We start from the raw sequence: 24,780 nt of genomic DNA on the forward strand, positions 1-24,780 counted from the left end.
AAGGCAGACACGATGAAACTTTGGTTAAGTGGCTAAGCATCTCTCAGGAAGGCAGCTCAATTTAAAGGAAAGGCAGTGACTGTTGTATAGCCCTAGTTATATCTAGTCACTTGTGATAGACCATGATGGAGAATGTGAGAAAAGGAATGTGTGTATGTGTGTTATACACACACACACACACACACACACACACACACACACACATATATAAAACTGGGCCACTTTGCTGTACAGTAGAAATTGACAGAACATTGTAAATCAACTAAAATACAAAAAAAAAAAAAAAAAACTTTAAAAATTCCCCCGCCCCCAAATAAAGGAAAGGACATGGACTTTGGGAGGCTGTGCTCCTGACCATCTGGATGAACTTGGTCAATTGTTTAACCTGTCTGGGCCTCAATTTTTCACTGTAACTAGTGTCATTCTAAACTAGGATTGTTGTGATTATGAGGTGAAATGTGACCACAGCCCATAGGCGTATTCCATTCATGTTTGTGCAGGTCATGGTGTTTGTCTTGTATTTCTCTCCATTCAATTCATATTTTTTTATATAATGATTTTTATTTTTTTCCAATATAGCTGGTTTACAGTGTTCTGTCAATTTTCTACTGTACAGCATGGTGACCCAGTTACACATAACATGTATACATTCTTTTTTCTCACATTATCATGCTCCATCATAAGTGACTAGAGAGAGTTCCCAGTGCTACACAGAAGGATCTCATTGCAAATCCATTCCAAAGGCAATAGTCTGCATCTATTAACCCCAAGCACCCCATCCATCCCACTCCCTCCCCCTCCCCCTTGGCAACCACAAGTCTATTCTCCAAGTCCATGATTTTCTTTTCTGTGGAAAGGTTCATTTGTGCCGTCATTCACTTCATATTAATCCCGGCCCCCCTCTTCCCCCCAACTGCTGCTCTTCAAGGACAGATCTTAAATCCTGTATTTCTGGAGATCCTATTGTGGCTCAGTGGAAATGAATATGACTAGTATCCTTGAGGATGCAGGTTCGATCCCTGGTCTCGCTAAGTGGGTTAAGGATCCAGTGTTGCCATGAGCTGTGGCGTAGGTCATAAAAGTGACTTGGATCCTGCATTGCTATGGCTGTGGTGTAGGCAGGCATCTATAGGTTCAAATAAATCCCTAGCCTGGGAACCTCCATATGCTGCGGGTGCGGCCCTAAAAAGACCAAAAAAAAAAAAAAAATCTCATATTTTTTGTATCCCTGCCCGCAACACTTAGTTTAGGACATAGTAGGTGCTCATCAAACACAAGTTGGCCCATTTTGGGGGTAGCTTTCCTCAGCATTTAGAGGCATCCCACAGCTTCTCTAGACTTTGATCTACACTATCCTTCTGAGCTTGAGGAATCATCCTTGGGCTGGCTGAATGGCAAAGGACCAACCTGTGAAATGGCTACCAAAAGTTTTATTTTACTAATAGGGCCTAATCTCTAGGACAGTATTGAGGAGTGGAAAGGGGAGGGCAAGAGTGAAGGCAGGGAACCTGGGAAAGGCCCATCAGTCAGCAGCCCCTGGCCACTAAATCAGCTGAGGGAACCCATCGTGGCCTGAGTCCACCCCTCTTTGGAAAATCCGCCTGCTGACTTCTACTCTCTGCCCATGCTCGTCCTCAGCCTCGTCCTCGCTTGACTTGCGGCGGGCGTTCTGGTAGAGCACGGCGCACACGCCGGTCAGCCAGGCGGCCACGGTGCCCGCGGAGAAGATGCAGAAGCCGATGAGCAGCAGGAAGATGTAGTCTTGGCGATCCAGGTGTGTGATGCACATGTACCGGAGTGGGTTCCCCACCTGCGTGATGGGCCACCCTACCAACTCCGTGGGCTCCACACACGTGGCGTTTAGTTCATCTGTGAGGAAACACATAGCAGGCAGAGTGCTGAAACAGCAGAACTTCCAGGGTCCTGAGGCCAACAGGGACCTGGAGAGGCCGTCTGGACCCTCGAGACTCAGAGTGAGGTCTGCAAGCCAGCAGCATCAGCATTGCCTGGACCCAGTTAGAAATGCAGAACCTCAGGCATCACACCAAGGCCCCCTCAGTCAGAATTTGCATAGTAACAAGATCTCCAGGTGATCTCTAGGCAAACTGAGGTTTACAATGGTACCTGGACTGCTTTTTGCCCCAGGTTTAGCTTCATTCAGATCATCTCTTAAAAATGGGAAAGCTCTTTAAGGAATGAGAGACCTTAGCAAGAACTGGGAGGTTGGAAACTTAGGATCACCATGGAGTGTTGCAACTCCACGGACCTCCATGATGCTCGTCTTCTCTGTCTCCCCTTCCTCTTCATGACCCCTGCACCTCGTCCCTTTCCCTTCTTCCGTGCCTAAGCCCAGCCAGGGACCTCTAAGGCCACCCAAGGCCATCACATACCACTTAGGAGGGACAAGATTCTCTGGAAACTACTGTGTTCTCTGTTCCCCCAACCCCTAGCGGCCCCATCCACCCCCAACTGGAAGAAATCATGGGGGAGCTCAGGGGAAAGAGACAGCCAATAGGGGAAGCAGTTCTGCTTCTCTGCACTGTTGTTGGCATCCTGGCTGATGACATGATTTTTAGTCCTTTTTAGCCACTGACTCAGCTGCCTGGATCCTTCTCTGAGCGCCTCCCCACACCAAGCACCATGGACCTCAGTATATAACAGAAAGCAAAGTGGACTCTGGAGCCAGGCAGACTAGGGTTCAAATCCACTGTCACTTACTAGTTGTGTAAATTTCAGCAGGATCTTTGATTCTGTCTCTGGATCCCATCGCCTCATCTTACAAAGAATGTTACCTCTTCTCAGGGTAGTTGAGAGGATTTAAAGCTATTGTACACAGAAGTGTACACAATACCTGGTGCATAACAGTTGCACAGGCTACTCAAAGTTCTGTCATCAGCCCAGCATTTTTCTAGTCCCATATACTCCCCCATGCTGATGTGAAGGTACCTGTGTGTGCTGTCCAGGTGACTATATCCAGCAGGCATTAGATAAATGAGCTTAAATTCAGGGTTGAGATCAGGGCTTGAGACAGCTATGAGCAAAATCATAATAGCAGCTAATATTTACTGAGTTATGTCTACATGCTACGTGATATACAAATGTTACCGCATTTAATTTTTATAACAGTGTCGACACTCATTATCATCCTTGTTTTACACATAGGGAAACGGAGACTCAGGTTTCCTAACATGAAGGTTCTAGATCTCTGGCAGGGTCTAGGCAGGGGACGGGAGACAGAAAACCCAGACTGAGCTATCTGAGCTTGGGTTGCAGAAGTGGGAGACATAGAGAGGCTAGTGCAGGGGCAGGGTGGGGGGAAGTTCCCCTAGACCCCGGACTACATGAAGCCACTAATAACCTTGGTGACCAAGGAAGCAAGGGCAATCAGGTTTAGACTGGAGCTAGAAGCAGGAGGATTAGAGAGAGGAATACAGAAGTGAGCTGATTGGGGAGAGGTGTCTGTGTGGCTGGAGAGGGCTGTCCAGGCTGAGCACTAAGTGCTCTCCAAGCTGGACACAATTCCCCGTACCCTGCTTCTGGGTCGGTGCACCTACAGTGATGTCATTTGTTGCTGTCAGGAAGATGGCCTGAAGTCTGTGATGCTGAAGAGGAGGTTGTCACCATGGGAGGGGAGTCCAGCATGGGGGCTGCCTCAACTGCTGGCAAAGATCACAGGGGAAAGGAGAGGAAGAAGCCCCTTTCTAGAATGATGTGGGACCCGAGGGAGAGATCTCAAGTAGAAAGCAAGGGGTGGGGCCTTGAGCCTCCATCTCAGGTTGCGGTCAAGAGGAGGGAACGCAGTTACACAGCAAGACCTGTCTCTTGTCAGCCCGGTTGAAGGGCTTTGCCAGGAGGTCCAAGAAGGGGGCTAGTGAGCAGCAAGAGCTGTCCCTGCAATCTTTAGGAATTCTAGCAAGGGTGGGCTTGGTCCCCTGCAATCTGCCAGAGACCCCACATGGGACTAGGCAAAAAAGATGTATTTGAGAAAGGAAAACGTAGGATTCTGAGGATATGGAGCGTGCCTTGGGGTGTCTAGAGAGGTTTTATCTCTATTTTTAAAAAGATTAGGCTTTCAAACTGGGACTTGGGCGGCAGAGATGAGACTAAACATTAAACGCATATTTCCCCATTTTGGAGCATTACCTTGAAAGGAGCAATTAGACAGTGATTTTAATGCATTGTTAGGCTGCTTTTAAGTGAGGGACGTGGGTGGCTCAGTGGGGAGGGTTTTTCTACTGCTGCATTCCCCCCTACCCTCTCCCCCTTCATTGCCTGTCACCGCCAAGGTGTGAGCTCTCTGCCACATCTAGCAGATCTCTTTCCACCTATCCCCAGTTTCCCAGCCCTGGACCATTCCACACTCTCCTGCCAGATTTCCCTTCTGCAAACTCAGCTCTTCCCGGACACACTCTGGCTCCAAACCCTTCTCTGACTCCCCTGCAGGGCTCAGAATAACATCCAGACCACCTGGCCCGATATTCAGCGTCCTCAGTGTCTGCAGCCTCCTACATTTCCCACCTTACTTTTCATCCTCCCAATTGAACTACCTATTACTCCTTGATAACATCGCTCCCTTATTTGTAGCTAGCTTTGTTACACTGATCTTTCTTTCTTTTTTTTTTTTAATTTTTTTTTTGTTTGTTTTGTTTTTGTTTTTGTTTTTTTGTCTTTTTGCCATTTCTTGGGCCGCTCCCGCGGCATATGGAGGTTCCCCAGGCTAGGGGTCGAATCGGAGCTGTAGCCGCCGGCCTACGCCAGAGCCACAGAAACTCAGGATCCGAGCCGCATCTGCAACCTACACCACAGGTCACGGCAACGCCAGATCCTTAACCCACTGAGCAAGGGCAGGGATGGAACCCACAACCTCATGGTTCCTAGTCGGATTCGTTAACCACTGAGCCACGACAGGAACTCCTACAATGATCTTTCTGCATCAAGTATCTCTTTCTCCAACTTTTGCCTGATCAAGTCCTTCCTGTCCTTCAAGATCTAGTGTAAATGCATCCACTGCCAGGAATCCTCCCCAACCACCTCATCCCCATGGCTCAGAGGATATGTGATGGTTCCCACTCCGTACTCATCTACAGCATTTCCTAGTTTCATTCTTACTGCATCTATTACATTCTGCCTGGCTTGGTGGTTATTTGCAAGAAAAGGGGTGCCTCTTTTCTCTCCAGCTAGGCACTTGTAGTTCTTGAAGGCAAAATCCACATCTGATTATTATTGTTCTTATTAATAAAAGCTGTTGTTCATTGAATGAATTACTTAATTTTTGAATATTTGAGGATTTTCTAGTAATTTTTTTTGCCATACCCATAGCATGAGGAAGTTTCTGGGCCAGGGATGGAACCCACACCACAGTGGTGACAACACTTGATTTTTAACCTGCTGCGCCACCAGGGAATTCCTAGGGAGTGTTTTTATTTCTAAATTCTAGTTCAATCCTACTGTGGTCAGAGACACACTCTTTATGATTTCAATCTTTTGAAAATTACTGAGAATTTGCCTTACGGTTGGGCATAAAGTTAATTCTAGTAATTTTCGTAAATGTATTCTGTCTTTGTTGAGTACCTTGTTCTACATATGTCAGGGTGTGGTTTTATACAGATCTTCTATGTATTTATTGACATTTTATTTATATCTTTATTTGCTTATCTTTTTTGACTTTTTTTTTGCTTTATTGACTTTTCCAAAACTATTATTTCAATTATGAGCCTATTGTCTTTTAGTTATTGAAGTATGTTAAAGTCACCAGTTATGATTGTGCATTTGTCTGCTTCTCCACATAGTCCTGTCAAATTTTGCGTAAAGCAAAATTTGAAGCTATGTGATTAAATCCACACAGTTATAACTGTTACCTACCTGTTTCTGGTAGTTTTATCCTTTCCTTATTGATCAGTATCTCTCATTATCTCTAGTAAAGCTTCTTGCTGTAAAGTCCACTTTGATGACATTAATATGGCTGTGCCAAATTTATTTTGGTTAGTGTCCGCATTGTGTGTTTTTCCCTAACTACTTTTTTTTTTTTTTTTGTCTTTTTAAGGTCGCACCCATGGCATATGGAAGTTCCCAGGCTAGGGGTGGAAGCAGAGCTATAGCTGCCAGCCTACACCACAGCCACAGCAACACAGGACCTGAGCTGCATCTGAGACCTATAACACAGCCCATGGCAACGCTAGATCCTTAATCCACTGAGCAAGGCCAGGGATTGAACCCAAGTCCTCAAGGATACTAGTTGGGTTTGTTACCGCTGACCCAGGATGAGAACTACCCCCGTCCTTTACTTTTAATCCTTCTATGTTCCTCTAATTAAGGTATATTTTTGTCAGCGGGTTTTGCTCTTCATCCAATCTAGCAAACTTTGTATTTTAATGAGTCCATTAACATTTAACGTTAGGCTGATATATTTGGATTAACTATTTGTTTTCCATTTGTCCCACTTTTAAAATGACTCTATTCCTTTACTTTGTTCCCTCTATTATTTCATCTCCTTTTCTTTAACTTATTAGTTATGCATTCTTTCCCTGGCCTGGTATGATGACTTTAGAATTTATTGACCCATCTATTCGACCTGGGGCGTCTGATACGTGCTAAGCACCATATAAGGTGCTTTACAAAATTAAACACTACTCTTGAGCACCCACTTGAGTAGTTTTAATTACTCTCATTCTACAGAATGAATAAATTGTTCAACAATTATTCCCTCTCTGTCTTTCTTGATCTTCTTGCCTCTGACAAAATGCTACGAGGTACTCTTGTGTGCACTGTGCACTACACAATCCCAGGGCTTTCATTCACATTGCAAACAGGTGACTAAACCCCATTTTATCCCTTTCTCAGCTCCACTTCATGGGTGCAGGGCTTTTGCCCCAGTTAAAGTGCCTGAGTACAATTACAGGTATCATTAATATTTAAATTCTTCCTGCGAATAGTTCCTAAGGAAACAAAAAACTACTCCTTTATTTAGTTCCTCATGTGCCACATTGCTCACAGGTGGAAAACCTGTGTGCCAAAATCACATGCATTGAGGAGTAAGAGTTTCTGGAGCCCAGAATCACACCTGTGAGTGCAGGATCCCAGCAAGCCTTCCTTCAGAAAACCAGGCTGAACCCAGTGCTTTTAAGAGGAATTGTTCATTTCTTTTAATTTAAAAATTTTTTTCTTTGTTAAATAAGTGCAGTTGATTTACAATGTTGTGCCAATTTCTGCTGTACAGAAGTCTTTCTTCTCTTGGTCTGCAGAAGTGACCACAGTTCTGGGGTCTGTTTGGCTCCCCAGGGGAGCAGGCTGCTCTGAGCCTGCTGGCCAGTGTGTGGTTGGAAGAGGTGGCCATGTGGTGGCCACGTAAAAGGAGAGTATGGAATGTGGACAATTCTTCCTCAGTTACATTTCAACTACCGCTCAGAGGACAAATACAACTTTTTTTTTTTTTTTTTTTTAATTTTAACGACCACAGCTGCAGCATATGAAAGTTCCCAGGCTAGGGGTTGCATCCAAACCTCAGCTGCCAGCCTCCACCACAGCCACAGCAACACCAGACCTGAGCCACTTCTGTGACCTATGCCACAGCTTATGGGCAATGCTAGATCCTTAACCCCCTGAGCAAGTCTGGGGATTGAACCCATATCCTTAAGGCTACTATGTTGGATTCTTAACCTACTGAGCCACAACGGGAATGCCGGGCAACTACCACATTCTGTCGGCTTAAGCACTTTGTCATCGAGCTTCAACTTGGAGTCCAGAGAAAGGTCTAATTCCCCCCATTTCTCCTTATTAGGCCCTTGCCTGCCTGAACATCATTAGATGCTCAGTACTTTGTCTTTTTCTTAGTTTTTTCTCCAGCTATATTATGTGTTTGTCAAGGAAGTGTATTTACCACCTATTCACTAGCCTGCCTCCACCCACTAGATGATGAACTTCATGAAGACATGGATTTTTTCCCCTGTTGTATCCCCAACACCTAGAATAGCCCTTAACATATCATAGAGCTCAAAGTATGTTTGTCAAATGCGTTAAATATTATTTGTTATTAATGCTCCCTGGGGTCAATGTCATTGACATTAATGCTCTGCAGGAGGGAAGGAAGCCCGGGGAGGCAGAAGACCATAGGTGGTCCGGCTACCCTCCTCTTGGCCAATACCAATCCCTGCTTACCTTGTGGGAGTTTGGGGTCGGGGGAGGGGATTCAGTGAGCTAAGGGGTGTGAACTCCTGGAGGAGGCAGGAACAGATGGTCTCCAGGGCCAAATGCGGGCTAAGTCTCCAGCTGTCCTCAGGGACTGCAGAGAAGGAAATGAGGGTAGGGGCAGTTGGGGATGGGTGTGAGGATGCAAATACTGCAGGCGTGATGTCAAACGGTCTTTACTCTTATTCCCCAGTTACTGTTTGAGAGCCCCTGCTTGTTCACCTTTGTATCCCTGGTGCCTGGCACAGAGAGGAGGCTGGATAAATATCTATTGAATATATACAGGAGAGTATTGAACACATACAGGAGAGAATGAGTGGATTCTCAGGCTGATCTCATACAGCAGTTCTTAAACTCTTGAGTTTTGGCCTTGCTGTCTATGACCTACTCCCAATTAGAGTTTGAAGGGATCGCTATTATATTATGCTGTACTGTGGGTGGCCAGAAGAGTGGGCTTCTGAGAGGGGAATCTAGATTGCACCATGTCACAGCCCAACACCACCAAAGCCAACTGGTCAGCAAGGCCCCTTCTTAAACGCTCATGCATGGTTCTCTGAGCATCTAGTCCTGGCACTGGGATCCACTTTTGTCTACCTCAAGTTCCTTTTTTATATCACCCAGCTATCTTCCCTTGATAGCATGAGTCAGGGTCCAGCACCTGCAATCATCCATCCTGCTGCCTGTTTTTGTAAATAAAGTTTTATTGAAACTCAGCCATACCCATTCATTTATGTCTTTTCTATGGCTGCTTTCATGCTACAAATCAGAGTGAGTAGTTGCCATAAAGACCCACAAAGCCTAAAATATGTGTTATCTGACCTTTTATAGAAAGAGTGTGCTGACTCCTGGTGTAAAGCATCCTTGGCTTAGAATGATCTGGGCTTGGGCAGTACAGTTCTTATCTGATATAATTTTTTTTCCTTGGATAAAGAGTTCGTGTTTTGGTAAAGGTTAAACCTCAGTCATAGATTCTTGGAACATTATAGGAATGACCTTGAAATCCAGCAAATTCAACCTGCTTATCCCTGTGCTTTAAGGGTGCTTTAGGCTACAGGACTGGTTTTTTCCTTTTATTTTTCTGCTAGGCCAGGGATCTGAACCCACACCACAGCAGTGACAATACTGAATCCTTAACCTGCTGAGCCACCAGGTAAGTCCTGCAGGACTTTTGTTTGTTTGTTTGTTTGTTTGTTTTAATAAGCGGTTGTTTATAGGCAAGATTTAGAGGTGGAAAGCTCCCCCCTACACACACACCCTTTCCCTCACAATACTCCTCATGTGCTTGTCAGTACCCAGGATTCTGTCAGCAGAAGATAGAACCTTTCATTCCAATGATAACATAAGGTTTAAAGTGTAAAGTCCTCAGAAAAAATAAAGCCAATGACTTAAGCTTTATCCTTTGGAACCCCTGCTCCTGCTTTTCCTGAGAAGGTTTTGGAGAGGAGCCAGCTGGATCACTGGCCTGGGGGATGGTATCAGGCAGTTCTCAGAAACTAAGGGGAAAATGAAGCTTGCCCTCAGTTCAGCCTAGAGTTGGACCTGCTGAAGTTGGACCCATCTTCTCAGAAAAACCCAGATAGCAGACAGTGAAGTGCCATCTGCGAATCACAGATCATGTCATTTCTTGGCTCAGAACCCTTTTCTGACTTCCTAGCACATTGAGAATAAAATCAAAAGCGTCTCCATGACCTGTAAGTCCTATATGATCTGGTCTCTGATTTTTTTTTTACCTCATTTCTTTGGCTTCACCATGCTTCCGCTTTCGCCTTCCACTATATTGAGCTCATTCTACCCCGGGGCCTTGGCATGTGCTCTTCTGCCCAGCAAGCCTCACATCACGTTTCCACTGTTTCCCCTCACTATTCAGTTCTATGTTTTTCTTGCTTGCTCCTTCAGTATGTTGGCACTCCCCAGAGCTTCTATTCTGACCTTGTTACCCGCTCCTTCTAAATACTTTCCCTGGCTGATCTCATCCTTTGTGTGGTTCTGATGATTACCAGTGAGCTGATGATGTCCAAACACATATTTTATTCTCTATTCTGAATTTCAGGTCAGAACATCCAAATACCTCCTGGCTCACAAAGACCTCCCACTCAACACGTTCAAATGGGACTTGGCTTCTCCCCTAACCTCCTCACAGCCCCTCCTCTCAGTGAACCCCTCCTCTCAGTTGTCCAAGCCAAAGCCTTGGAGTTATACTTGATTTTTCCCTTTTCTTTATTTTCCACATCTCATTGAATTTTAATTCACTCAATAAGTATTTATTGAGCATTTTCTCTGTGTCTGAATCTTCCTGAAGATTCTGACCTGTTCTTTGCTCTTATAGACCTTCCTGTCTATTAGGGAAGACAGATGTTAAATTAATACAAATAGATTAATTACTTAGAGTTGAGCTAGGAGTCACAAAGGGAGCTTGGAGAACTATGAGAGGGTCTAGTTCAGTGCCAAGTCCTATTGCTTCCATCTTCTAAACAGTTCCTTCTGACCTGTCTGTACCTCTCCATCCACACTGCTGCCATAAGCTGCCATTCTTTCTTGCCTGAATGCCTGCAAGAGCCTCTAAGCCCTGCATCCCTCTTGCCTGCCTTCCAAAACTTCTCAGGATATACTGCATGTTCCCTACGAAGTCATTCAAAAGACCTTCACGGCTGGACCCCTTTCTCTTCTTCCAGATGCATCCATGCTTTGCTAGATCACTTTTAGGTTGAGGAATTTTCCATCTCTAGAGATGGGGAAACCGGGTTTGGCTGCTTTGACCAGCCTTGCTCTGCCTCCTTTCAGGGGCCTGAGTGATTAGAGGGTAACCATGATAGAGGTCTGGCATTTCTCAGCTTGAGGGAAATTTGGATCACCCAACCTCAGACACCCCAAGTTGGCTGAGTTAGAGAGTGTGTGAGAATCACCCAAGATCCTTTCCAGGCTTGTCACCCCCATCCCTTCTGAAATTTTTTGGATGGCTTAGGGATCACTGACCCAGTCACACCCTCTTAGCCCCCTCATTGCCCTCATGAGACTGCTTCCCTGGCTCGCAGCAGAAAGGAGCCACAAAGCCAGGGTGGTTATGACAAGGTAGGAGAGATGCTAACAGAGCAGTTGACAGCTTTGGAAAGGTCTGCTCTCCAGCTCTTCCCTTTTTTGGCATCTGGTCTTTATTGCAATTTCCCTGATGGAGGAGATGGGTTAGAATTAATAGTGGAAGAGTGTGAGGACCTGAATTCATTCTGGAAATCTAAGTTTTGGCACAGTTGTAGATGACTTTGTACTTGGTGGGTTGAAATGGGGCCATTATCCTATTACAGCAGCCTTGAATACAGGATGAAATAGCCTCAGAATGAAACTAAGATGTTCTCTGCTCAAAATGCCCTCAAAATGACTTGGACCTGAAACAGCACATGACCCAGCCCATCTGCTCCCTGCAAATGCCCCTGAGAGGCTTTGTCCCCTAGTCTTGGTGGTACTCCTGCCCAGACTCCTCTTTTTAATTGGTGGGCCCCAGCATTGGGCTTGTCAAGCAGGACTGCTTAAGGACTATAATTTAAGGGCTGACACAGAGGGACCCTCTGTCCTGAAAATATCCCCATGTTTAGGCTAGTAGCCTGTCACTTTCTGAATTCTCACTGTTACTGGTTGTTCCCTGTTGCATTGCAAATGCCCCTTGAATGAGACATATCAAAATATTATTAGCCACTAAATTCTCAATGCAAATCAATTTATTCACCCATTATAACAGCTACTGTAGATCTAGAACCCAGACCTTTATCACAGGGTTTCTCAAAATGTGGCTTAAGAAGCACCTGTCCCCACAGCTCACTGAGTCATCATCTCTGGCTTATTGTGCTCACTAGCATTTGAGAACCACTGGTTGAGTAGGCCAGGTCTGGGAGGATGTCCAGGGCACTGAGTCCCTGGGGGTGCAGGCATTGTTCTAGTCCAGGAGAGGGTGCTTAAGATAAGTTGGGGAGAAGTGCAGGAGTTAAGAGGTTATATGTCCTAATTGTGTGACCACAGCCCTCACATCCAGGGACACCTGTACCTCGGCACTGACCCATCTTGTACTTGCTCATCTGGGACTCTGCCTGCTGACCACTGCTCTCCTCTTTCTTCATCTAAGTACATCTTGTCTTTTTTTTTCTTTTTTTTTTTTTGGTCTATTTTTGCATTTTCTAGGGCTATACCTGTGGCATATGGAGGTTCCTAGGCTAGGGGTCCAATTGGAGCTGTAACCTCCGGCCTACACCACAGCCACAACACCAGATCTGAGCCACGTCTGCAGCCTACACCACAGCTCACGGCAATACCAGATCCTTAACCCACTGAGCAAGGCTAGGGATTGAACCCGCAACCTCATAGTTCCTAGTCGGATTCGTTAACCACTGCGCCACGACGGGAACTCCTTGTCTTTCTATTTAGGTCCATAGACTGCCAAATGGAAGGGGCCTTACAGAGTATCTAATCCTATTCCCTTATTTCAGAGACAAATGAGACTCAGAGAAGAAGTGACTTGTCCCTAATCACACATTGGCATTCTTGGAACCAAACTTCCTGGCTTTCAGCTGCATTTTCTCTCTCCTGTATCCTAGATTGTCTTACATAAAGCAGGAATCATAACTTTTTTCCCTGTGATAAAGCACCCGGCATGATAATACGATGTCGTATACATAATCAACATAACAGGGAGTTCCCGTCGTGGCGCAGTGGTTAACGAATCCGACTAGGAACCATGAGGTTGCGGGTTCGGTCCCTGCCCTTGCTCAGTGGGTTAACGATCCGGCGTTGCCGTGAGCTGTGGTGTAGGTTGCAGACGCGGCTCGGATCCCGCGTTGCTGTGGCTCTGGCGTAGGCCGGTGGCTACGGCTCCGATTCAACCCCTAGCCTGGGAACCTCCATATGCCGCGGGAGCGGCCCAAGAAATAGCAACAATAATAACAACAACAACAACAAAAAAAAAAAATTAAAAAAAAAAAAAAAAAAAAAAAAAAATTAAAAAAAAAAAAAAAAAAAAAAAAAAAAAAACATAACAATAAATGTTTCAGGAGTTCCCAAGGTGGCTCAGCAGAAACGAATCTGACTAGTATCCATGAGGACGTGGGCTCAATCCCTGGCCTTGCTCCTTGGGTTAAGGTTCCAGCGTCACTGTGAGCTGTAGTGTAGGTCACAGACATGGCTCGGATCTGGCATTAGTGTGGCTGTGGCATAGGACAACAGATACAGCTCCAATTTGACCCCTATCCTGGGAACTTCCATATGCCACAGGTGCAGCCCTTAAAAGACAAAAAAACCAAAAAAAAACAACCCCCCAAAACAAAAACAAAAACAAAACAATAAATGTTGCAGAGTTCAATGGCCTCTGATGTGCCAGATAGTAAGGAAATATCATGGCATGGGAGAAAACATTGAACTTGGATGTCAGAAGGTCTCCATGCTGGTCTGGCCACTTATCTGTGAGGAGGCTAGATTATAAAGTTCCAGCCTAAGCATCCGATATTAAAAGGCTTTTTAGTTGTGGGCCCCAGCCAATATGGTTGCCTTTAGCCATACATATGGCTATTTAAAAAATTGAAATGACATAAAATTACAAATTTAGTCCCTCAGTTATACTAGCCTAATTTCTAGAGCTCAATAGCCACATGTGGCTAGTGGGTACTTATTGGTCTTCAGAGATTTAGATAATTTCTACAGCTATAGAAATTTTGCTGGACTGTGAGGGTGAAGGGGAGGTAGGAAACCAGGGTGGTTATGTCCAGGAGCTTAGAGCTGCATGAGTTTTTGAGAGCATTCTCAGAAGGCACCTGACCCTGTCCTGTTAGGGAGCTCTATCCTGGGAAGAGGTGAATCTCCATGCTCACCTTCAAATAGCATTAATGGCTGGAAAATTCCAGTTCCAGCCAGGAATTGGTCCTCTTATTTGCTGACCTGTGTCAAAAAGGAAATGGAATCTGTGGATCTGTTTTAACTCCGTATTGATCAGAGCATCCAGGCAACTAACACATTTCGGCCCACCTCCATTTCCGCTCTGATTTTTGTGTCTGGAAAATGAATACACCAGCTCTTTGAGGACTAGGCAATTTTCAGTGCATCTGATGAGTAATATCTTTGGAGGGTTTCCTTTGGTGAAGACTTTTGATAATAGCACCAAAAATCCTGTTTTGGTATTCCTATTTGCTGAAGCCGTGTGAGGAAATAAGATGACTAAGAGACAGCCTCCCCTACAGCCCCTCTGTGGGGGATGAATTTGGCCAAGGTCTGACATAGTACTGCTGTCATATCTTTTGTTTAAAGACCTCTCCACTTTTTTTACTGGGCCTTGGCTTCCTTCAAGGTTCCCTACCATTGCAGCATTAATCTTAGCTAATTGTATTTCCCAAAAATTGATTCTTCCCTCTGATCTGAAAGCCGATAAAAGCTTAAGGGCATTTGTGTTATTCGGTCCAGGAACTTATGAAAATATTCAGTGTCCTCTTCAAGACTGGGGCACTTTTGGGGACCCAGAAGGGTGAATCTTCAATGGGTAACTTTAGCCCAATAGTAGGCAGGGGATGGGGAGGTCCTGGGGCAAAAATACTGCTCAGTACTCTTCAGATGACAAAATTGCTATGTAGGTGACTTCTTTCTCCCAAGGCCAGGTCTGCCCCATTGCTGAATGGACCTCTTACCCCAGTCCCTTGAAAAATTCTGCAGGTCCACAACTGTTTCTGGAAGTGGGGCTCCTGTCTCTCTCTCTCCTTTAATTTTTATACCTGCGGCATATGAAAGTTCCCAGGCCAGGGACTTAATCTGAGCCACAGCTGCAACCTGAGCCACTGCAGATGGATTCTTAACCCACTGTATCACAGCAGGAACTCCATGGGGCTTCTCTTTAAGACAGAACTTCAGTTCCAGATTCAGATGATTTAGGAAGAACCACCTTGCTGCTGCTGGCCCAGCCCTGAGTCTCATGGCCCTGGCTGAGACCAAGCCTTGATTTGGGCTTCTGATTTTGTTCCCCAGAGTCTGAACTACTGTATTCATAACTCAGCCATAACCAGCTCCCTCTGGAATTTCCTCTGTTCCATTTTCTCAGGGATTGGAGTCCTGGGACCTGCTGCTCACCTTTGCATTTCCTATCTATATCCTCACCTGCTTCTATACAGTCATGTTTCCTGGACAGGGTACACTGTCCTCCAATACCACGGAGGCTTCCTGAAGTCCACTGCTTGTCCCAGGGACCCCCTGACTGATGTCTGCTACTCTCTTAGTATCCTGTGTCTTTTCTCCATCTTCCAACCATTGGTTTATTGAATGTTTAGGGTGTGTCAGGCTTAATGCTAATAGCAGTTCACAAATGTTCTCAGTTCATCCTTATAACAGCCCTAGACAGGTTGGTTCTATAATCGTACCTGTCTGAAAGATGAAGAAATTGAAATGTGGAGAGGTTAGGCAAACTGTCTGTTGTCCTATAGATACTAAGTGGCAGGGCTAGGGTTATAATCCAGATCTGTTTCATTCCAGAACCTGAGCTCTTAACACTGTGCTCTCCAGACTGCACAGTGGCCGTCCTTCATCATTTGCATCCAAGACAGGCTGTCCTAAGTGCTTGCTGCACCCCAATAGACATATGCTCATCTCTTTTGCCCTGCTCTGTCCAGTGGGGTTAGTTGTGTTGTGCCTAAATAGACCATGGGACACATATGGTGTAGATGATCCACAGTCATATGAGTCTCCATACATATCCCCCAGCTCTTTGGCTAGTTACCTCCATGAGCACTTGTTTGGCACATAATAGCCACTCGACAAATATACAACTGTATGAATGGATGAACTGAGTGATAGCATGGAAGTCCCTTACTTCACTGCCTTGCTTTTTAAGGGGTCTCTATACTGGAATTCTGCTCTCATGCTGACCTCGATACTTTACTGCAGGCCAAATCTCCCAATACTAAGGTTCAGTATCTCCCTGGGTCTAAAAGGAAACCTATCTTTAAGTTGGGTTTTCCTTTCTAAACAAGCAGGTTCTTCAGCTTATTTCATAGAAATTCTTCTCTATCCTGAAATTGGGGTATAAGGGGAAGCGACGTGTAGACTGCATTCTAGAACATGCTAAAGATTACCATTTTGATAGAACATGAGCTAAAGGTTGACAGTTCAACCGGAGTGTTTGTAAATGGCAAAAATATTTCCACCTAACAGAGACATGAATCATCATATGAGAGTCATGTGAAACAAATATCTTCCATTATGTTGAGTTCTGGCTAAAGGGCAAGAGAAGTATCTGATGAATTTTATTGCGTGTGTGTGTGTCAGTGTCTGTTCATATGCTAGTGCATATCCGTATATTTAATGTGAATGTGCGCCATGTGTATGTATTACATATGGGTAAGTGTGAGTGTGAGTGTATTACATGAATGAGTGTGTACGTAAGTAAGTATGTATATATGTATATGGCATGTTTGTGTGGATATAGCCTTGTGTTTGTTTATGTACATGCATGTACATGTGTTTGCATGTGTGTTTATGTGTATGTTTGCATGTGTGTGGGGGAGGAGGGAGAACCAGACTGAATAAGATGAAAAGGTGAGAAAACACTGAAGTTAGGTTTATTCTTTTAGAATTTGGGTAGATTGGGGTGAAACCCTGGTTTGTAAGGGAAGGACGGGCATATTATAATGAGTTTAAGATGGCTTGGGCTTATTACTCAATGGAAATGATTTTGTGTGAGTTCCAAGTATAGCCAGATAGGAAATAAAGCTGAAATTTAGATGCTGTGACCATATGTTTATAACATGAGTTATATTTATAACTAAAGTGCCTTATTGGATCGCAGTTATTGTGTAATTTGAGAATTTAAGAGTTAGTAATCACATGAAAAAGATCTGAATTTGAAATCATTTTCTTGCCATTTAGTAGCTGTGTGGTTTGCGGTGAATCAGTCTATTTTATCAATCATAGGATGGGGTTAAAAATACCCATCCTAGCCTCTTCCACAATCCTAGGCACAAAATTTAAGAGTTGGTGTGACATTCAAAGTAAAGAAAATGAGACAGCGTGTGTAAAAATACTTCAGCAGCTGCAAAGCTCAATACAAAGATAAATTGGTCTATGTCTGGTCTAGGGCTCACTGATGATTTTAAGAGATTATAATAGTGAACTTGAGCAGTGAGACCATATTGCTGCATGAAGTAGCCTGTGGAGCTTCCTCTAGGCCAACAAATAGCAGAGGGAGATGAGCAGATAAGCAAGTGTGTGTGTGTCAGGGTTGGGGGGCATCCCATTGGCTAGTGGAGGAAAGTTCTGTCTGCCTCAGAAAACAGATTCTTCATTCATGAGGAGCTTATGAGCTTGACAAGATGGATACCCACTTCTGAGGTTTTTGAAAACAGGTAGTAAAATGGACATGGCTTATAATCTGACTCAATCCTAGATGGAATTGAGTCAAGGAATCCAAATCAGTTAGCCTGAAAATTCTGAGAAGATACAACTTGATAAGCACAATTCTGATTAAGGCAGATTTGATGGGAGGTAAAGTGGTAGGATTAGGGATTGGGGAAGAAGTCACACTATTTGACACTTGTCATCTAGGTAGGGGTCCTCTGGGCAGATTGGTGGTTTCTGCTCAAGGAAGATGAGTATGTATAGTGGGAAGGGGAAAGATAAAGTGATGCTTTTTCACAGGCTAGTTACATGAACATGACGGGGAGAATCCCATTTGGGAACCACATTTAATACATGAGAACGATTAACACTGACCCTCTTTAGAAAGCTTTCTAGAAACACTATAATGCACCAGTCATTGAGAAAAGTAGAAGACATCACTGGAAAGGCAAGGCAAGCCATCCCAAAAACTGCTCCTGTATTCTTTTATGATTAGTACTGTTAGGAAAATGGTCTTAGCGTTCCCATTATGGCTCGGCAGTAATGAACCTGACTAGTAACCATGAGGATGCAGGTTTGATCCCCTGGTCTTGCCCAGAGGGTTAAGGATCTGGGGTTGCTGTGAGCAGTGGTGTAGGTTGCTGACACGGCTCGGATCTGGTGTTGCTGTGGTTGAGATATAGGCCACAGCTATAGCTCAGATTTGACCCCTAGCCTGGGAACTTCCATATGCCATGGGTGCAGCCCTAAAAAGGAAAAAAAAGAAAATGGTCTTTTGGAAGACAAACTTATGGTTACCAAAGGGGAAAGGAGTGGAGTGGGATAAATTAGGAGTTTGGGATTAACTGATACACTCCACTGCATATAAAATAGGTAAACAAAAAGGACCTACTGTATAACACAGGGAACTATATTCTGTACTGAAAAAGAATTCTTTTTCAGTTTTAGTCCATTACAGGTTATTATAATATAATATAATAACCTGTAATGGAATAGAATCTGAAAAAGAGTGTCTACATATCTGAATCACTTTGCTGTACACCTGAAACTAACATAGCATTGTAAATCAACCATTTTTCAATAAAAAAGAAGATGGTCTGACAAAGCATACTCCTTCTGATTTATTCTAATTCAAGTTGAAGTGCCTGGCAGCAAGGCCAGGTGCCCAGGACACGAAATTTAAGCAAACACTTACTCTCAGCGCTGCCTTCAATTTTGCTTCCTAGAAGCCTCGCTGGCTTTACCATAGTTCAGCCCCTGCCTCGAAAACATTTTAAGACCTTCCCATTGGAAAGCTAAGAGGGCTCATTTTTCTTGCTGTCACCACCCAGGTTCCTCTCCCTCAGTGCCCCTGAAAGTCTCTCATTTTGGTCAGGAATCCTACTAGAATATCGCCGTATAGGCAATATTTCATGGTGAAAACTTCAGTCAAACTTTTGTGCAGCTGGTGTATGCAAATATTGTCAAAAACCCTCAGGAAAGGCCCTAAAGTCATGACTCCGATAGGGTTTAATTACGTCAGTGGCTCCAGGCTTTCTGGGAGGGGTTATGTCACATTTCTCTGAAGCTCTGACTTCCCCGGCAGAAAGTGATGCTGCTGGAGTGGGGGAGTTGAAGGATGAGGATGAGACAGTACAGTCTCTGAAAAGAAGAGGGGGTGAGGCACCCAAGTGGCCTGGGGACCATGGCAGGGGGTGGGGATGGTGGATAGGGTGGCAGCAAGTAGCTTGGAAATTTACCAGGTAAGATTTGAATCTGCCTGTGAGATGGGACTCTCCCTGCTTGACACATTCTCCATTCATTCATACCATTCTCACCTTGTGAGGTTAGCATATGAAGACAAAGGAAAAATCAAAAGCCTTCTCCTCTCCTCCCTCTCCCATTCATACCCAGAGAGCTCAGATGCCCCTGCTCTGTCTCTATTGAAAATTTCCTTCTCTATATCATACTAGGGGATTTTCTACTGGCTATGAATGACTGAATTACTTTTAGACCCTGCTAAAATTCATTCACTGAATTAAACAGATTAAAATCATTTACCAATGGAATACAGTGTCCCTGTATTTGTCACTTTGCAGTAACACTGCTTTATCATTTCCACACATATCATTTTATGTTGCCATGGCAACTCTGTATGTTTGGTAATACTATTGTCCCCACTTTATGGATCAGGAAACTGAGGCTCAGAGAAATTGTGACTTCCTCAAGGGCAGCCACTTAGTAAATGCTGAGCATGGGGGTAGAACTCAGCTCTTTGGATGGCTATTCTGGAACTTTTCCTACTGATCCTTATTGCCTCTCCAGTCAGCTCACAGATGGATCCTGGAGAGCAATAAGCAATAAGAATGCTTTCTTCAAATCTGGGTGCCCCCTCCAAAAAAAAAAAAAAAAGAATGCTTTCAATTTGCTTTCCCCAGCTTTTCCTCCCATTCTGACCATCTTTAACTTCACCTTTTCTGGAACCAATTCCTCTTATGCCGTCACATCCTCATCCCCATACCCAATTAAGTCCTCACCTGGATGGTTCAGATGGGACACTATTAAGTAGATGGTGAAGTCCAGGAAAGAGCAGTTGCATTTCCAAGGGTTTCCACTCAGATACAGGGTCTGGAGTGTTATGAGGTTTTGGAAAGCAGCATGGTCCAAGGTCTGCAAGCCGGTATTTCTGAGGTCCAGGTATCTCAACGAGCTGGTGTTGGCAAAAGTGTACTTATTAAGTGATAACAGATGAGGGTTGTTGGAGATATTCAGCTGCACCAGGTTGCTGAGCACGGAGAAACTGTATGGGGAGATCAAGGTTAGATTGTTGAAGCTGAGATCAAGGTAGATGAGTCTGAAGACCCCGACGAAGGTATAATCCATCACCTCCTGAATCAGGTTATTCCGACAGTCCAAATAAACAAGGTCACTGAGGAGTCCTAGATTCATCGCTGGCAAAAAACGGATGCTGTTATTATTCAGGTACAGCCTCCGGGTGTTCAGGGGTATGTCAGAGGGGTATTCAGTTAACTGTAGCCCTGTGCAGATCACTTCCTGGGCTTGACACTGGCAATTATTTGGACACTTTGAGCCTGATACCAGTCCCATTCCAAAGGAAAAGAGTAACCACCCAGGCCCAGGGCCTGAAGTAAGGGACATAGTAAGAAGCCGCAACTACCCTCCTTCCACTTTCCTGCTGGGCGGGGCGGTCACTGTCCCTCTGATCAGAGGGCTGATGAAGGGCGGGGCGGGGCGGGGGAGGGGCGCTGGAAAGAACCATAACACTCCAGCTTTGTGCAAAGCAATTTTCCATTACAGGAGAACCGAACAGAAGTTGAAACGCGAGGCCCAGTGCCCCGCCACCCGGCTTGGTGGCTCTGCTCACTCCCAGACTGCCGCTGGAAGCCTGCCAGCTTGGCGGCTTTAAAAGGTCTCACCCTTTCCCTGCGTTTGCAAGTCAAGGGGAGCCAGGGGAGAGCCACATGACAGTGAGGTTGCCAGTTGACACCTTTGTGATGTCAGCAGCCTCTGGAGACTGCCTGGCGGAGGGAGGGAGAAGTCCTGACACTTCTGGGTGGTATGGGGGTGTTTTGTGTAACTCGGTAAGCCGGCTGTCCTTGGGGGAGTTGGGGCCTGCATCGTGGGGCTGGGGGCACAGCATGAGCTCCCTGTGTGTGTGTGTGTGTGTGTGTGTGTGTGTGTGAGCTCCCAAAGGAGGTGCAGTGGATTAGGTTAGATTGGACCTCCTAATTCTAATATGCAGGTCCTAGAGGGATCATGGAAATCTCCAGTTCGACTGCTTTTTTTTTTTTTTTTTTTTAAACACTGATTTGAAAAGTAACCTGTTGGAAGTCAGTTCTCAGTGTGGGGCTCTTCCTTGGGTATTGCATTTGGATAGGTGCCATTTTTTTGGTGTTTTCTGGAGAAGATGGGAAAGAGATGGGAGCTCCTTTAGAAAGCAGGCAGAGGAGATGCCCTGATATTCTTAAGATTGTATTTCTAGTTTGCAAACAACCTGGTCTGCATCCGGAATATACTAGTATTTAAAAACCTTTTGAACCAGTATGATAAGATACTCCCCCTGAAACAAAACCCAAATGTATAAAAAGAAAATCTGCAATGATATGAATTATTTGTTACCATTTATATCCTAGGACTTTAAAAACAGTGAGTACCTCACTAGTGTTTCTAGTTTGAGTTTATATCATTAGCTACCTGAGGGATGATGGGAAGGGTCGGAGGGAAGGATGGAAATTCTGAAAGCTTAAGAGTTAGGCTGTATCATTCACTCTACGGGCGAAGGCACAGGGGACAAAAAGCAAAAGCCTGTCAGGAATTACAATTTATATTTTGGGGAAAATAGGATGTCATGCTTTAAAACATTCACATAGAACATAGCTTGAATATTCACAAAGTCATGAAATCTATATTTAGCTTAGCACAGTGCCTGGCACCTAGTATGTAATAAATATTTATTGAATGAATGATGCGTGAATGTCTCTAATGGTTTGCTCCCTTTCTTGTGTCTCTGCCAAGAGAGAAATTAATAAACTCAAGTGGATTTGTGGCTGGTTAGCTAATGCTTGATTATGTTTACTTACTCAGCACTCCCTGGGTGACTGGCCGTGAATTAAGATGATGACTTTGGAGTGTTTACCAAATTGAAAGTGACCTTATTTAAGTAGAAATTTAAAACACTTAAGATAATGACCCAAATGATAATTGTACTAATTGAAGCAGGATTTTATTGATAGAGGCGTCACCCTCTCCTTATAATTAAAAATAGTAAATTCTCGGCGAGATCTTATGTGATTGCCCAGGACAGGAATTTGGTACATGAAGCCTATGGAGAAGAATTAATTTCCAAAGTGACCATTTCTTCTGGGGGCAGGGTGGAGTGTGGTAGGGATGCTTTATCCAGACAAAGCTGTGTGGGTTGTATTTCCTTTGGAGGAGAGAGGATGGCTGACTTGTGGAGTGGTTTGACTGGCCTTTCACCTTCTCTTCCTTGTCCCTCTCTCTCTTGGACTCTTTCTCTCCTTGGGGAACCAGTGCCAGCCCCTCAGGTAGACTAACTTTCTCAAGACAGTAGCCTCAGGCTCAGGTTTACCTTCTTGGCCATATGATTATAGTTGCTCTCACTTAGAAAAGCCTTAGACGAATAAAGTACACTAAAGCTTATTGACTCAAACATATGGCCTCTCTCTCTGGATTAGTACTTTTTTTTTTTTTTTTTTTAAAATGCTTTTTAGGGCCGCACCAGTGGCATATGGAAGTTCCCAGGATAGGGGTCGAATCAGAGCTGTAGATGCCAGCCTAAGCCATAGCCACAGCAACACCAGATCCAAGCCCTGTTTGAGAGCTACACCACAGTTCATGGCAACGCTGGATCCTTAACTCACTGAGTGAGGCCAGGGGTCGAACCCGCATCTTCATGGATCCTAATCGGGTTTGTCAACTGCTGAGCCACAAGGGGAACTCCCTGGATTATTACCATTTTTATACAGCATTGCAAAAACAGTTAACCTCAAGGAATGGTCCTTTGGCTTGAGCTAGCTATGTATTTTTTGGTTCTGAAATCTGAATACCCAAAGGCTAGTTTCAGCTTTGCCAGCTTAGGCAAGATCTTTGAAATGTGTTCTTCATTTTGAGACTGAGTAAATATTTGTTAAAGAGAGAATGAGTGGACCAGACAAAGAGGATAGAGAACGTAACATTTTCCAAACTACCTGGTCTCAGAACCTTAAAAACTCTTTTTTTCAAGGAACATCTTGTGAAACCGCTATTTTAGGGATCTTGCTTCGGGGAGTCCTAGACCAGGCAGTTTGTTCTTGGTGGAGTTTTTAAGGTCTCGGGCTTTATTTTTCTCATCTATATACTGTGGGAGGTGGACGAGACTATTTCCAAGTTTCCTTCGGACTTCCAAACTCCTTCAGGATGGAGAGGTTTCAGGTACCACTCAGTGAGCCGGTAGGGAGAAGACTTTGGGGGCCAAGAGAAGGGCCTTTCTGTTCCTTCCAATCACACCATGTGGCCCCACTTCTCAGGTTGCTGCAAAGACAGAATTTGCTCTTGTCATTGCGCTGCTTGTGCAACCGGATTGCCCTGGGTTTGGACAGCTGTTTTATCAGCCGATCTCCGCCCCTTGGGTGGCCTGTGACCATCCTTCTGGTAGCACAGGTGGGGTATCGGGTGAGCACGCCGAGAGGCCCCTGATATCAGTACAATCTCTCTTGCTGAGTCTGGCTTCGGACAGGCTCCTATTTTTAGCTGTATCTGATAGAGATGCTGACTTCCCTGCTTCAAGATGGCTCTAAGGTACCAGCTCTCTTGTTCCAAAAGGAAGGTAGGCACCACCCCTGATGCTATAAAAGGAACAGGCAGTATACATAGAGCAAAGTGGACTCAAATGAGACACTCGATTTTTTGTCGCTGTGAAGCAGTGTGACTTTGTGACTCCAAGGGTCTTGATTTCCTTTCCATAAAATAAGACAGGATGCTATCTAAGGGCCTTTTCATACTTAAACTTCCTTGAAGACCTAGTCTCTGCAGGGAAGAGGACAGATGCTTGAAGCTTTAAGACCCTAGCACTAGGGACAAATTTCAAGCAACTATCCAGTGCTTGGCACAGTCTAAGCAGTTGGTGAACGTTAGCCAGTAAGTATTCCACCCAGGTGCGTGGGTGCAAATGCTAAGGGAAGTGTGACTTTGACATGCTTTGATTTGCTCAGGAGAAAAATACCAGAACATATTGTAAACATGTCTTTGGTTAAGTTAAAACTGCTAATGTTTTCACCTTGGCATTTACATGGGGATAGGGACCTAAGGGCACACATGTTAGTCCTTTGTTCTGCTTCCTGGGCAAGGATGTTAGTGGCTTTAGGTCTAAAGAATGGTCGATGGAGTTCCTGTCATGGCTCAGTGGAAACGAATCTGACTAGCATACATGAGGATGTAGGTTTGATCCCTGGCCTTGCTCAGTGGGTTAAGGATCCAGTGTTGCCATGAGCTGTGGTGTAGGCTGGTGGCTGTAGCTCCAATTCGACCCCTAGCCTGGCAACCTCCATATGCCTCAGGTGTGGCCCTAAAAAGACAAAAAAATAAAATAAAGAATGGTCAGAATTTCAAGGACATTTGTGTAGGAGCTGCTGTGTCAATTCACTCCAGACTTTTGACATTGTCTGAGCCCTTTTCAGCAAGGTCATCTGAGCAGGTATAGGGCTAGGGCCAAGTCCCATGGAAAGTAAATGAAAATGAACAAGAAGTTCA

The 24,780-nt window shown here is 44.7% G+C and overlaps 1 protein-coding gene across 2 annotated transcripts; it reads right to left on the minus strand.

The window, feature by feature from the left end:
- Positions 1-1,415: 1,415 nt before the first annotated feature.
- On the minus strand, positions 1,416-21,025 carry LRRC52 (leucine rich repeat containing 52). 2 transcript variants are annotated; one of them, XM_085024300.1, is made up of 3 exons: positions 20,049-21,025; positions 8,155-8,278; positions 1,416-1,869 (listed from the first exon to the last, which is right to left on the minus strand). In XM_085024300.1, exons 1-3 carry the CDS (start codon positions 20,668-20,670, stop codon positions 1,866-1,868), a joined length of 750 nt encoding a protein of 249 aa, XP_084880426.1. In that variant the 5' UTR covers positions 20,671-21,025; the 3' UTR covers positions 1,416-1,865. The 2 variants fall into 2 exon arrangements, with proteins under 2 accessions (XP_084880426.1, XP_001924914.1); XM_001924879.5 differs by lacking the exon at positions 8,155-8,278 and having other exon boundaries at positions 20,049-21,001.
- Positions 21,026-24,780: the final 3,755 nt, after the last annotated feature.

Source organism: Sus scrofa, chromosome 4 (assembly GCF_054392235.1).
Source record: "Sus scrofa isolate SSC_HxYL_T2T_F1_AM1 chromosome 4, Sscrofa_HxYL_maternal_Yorkshire_Landrace_v2.0, whole genome shotgun sequence".
NCBI classification, from domain to species: Eukaryota; Metazoa; Chordata; class Mammalia; order Artiodactyla; family Suidae; genus Sus; species Sus scrofa.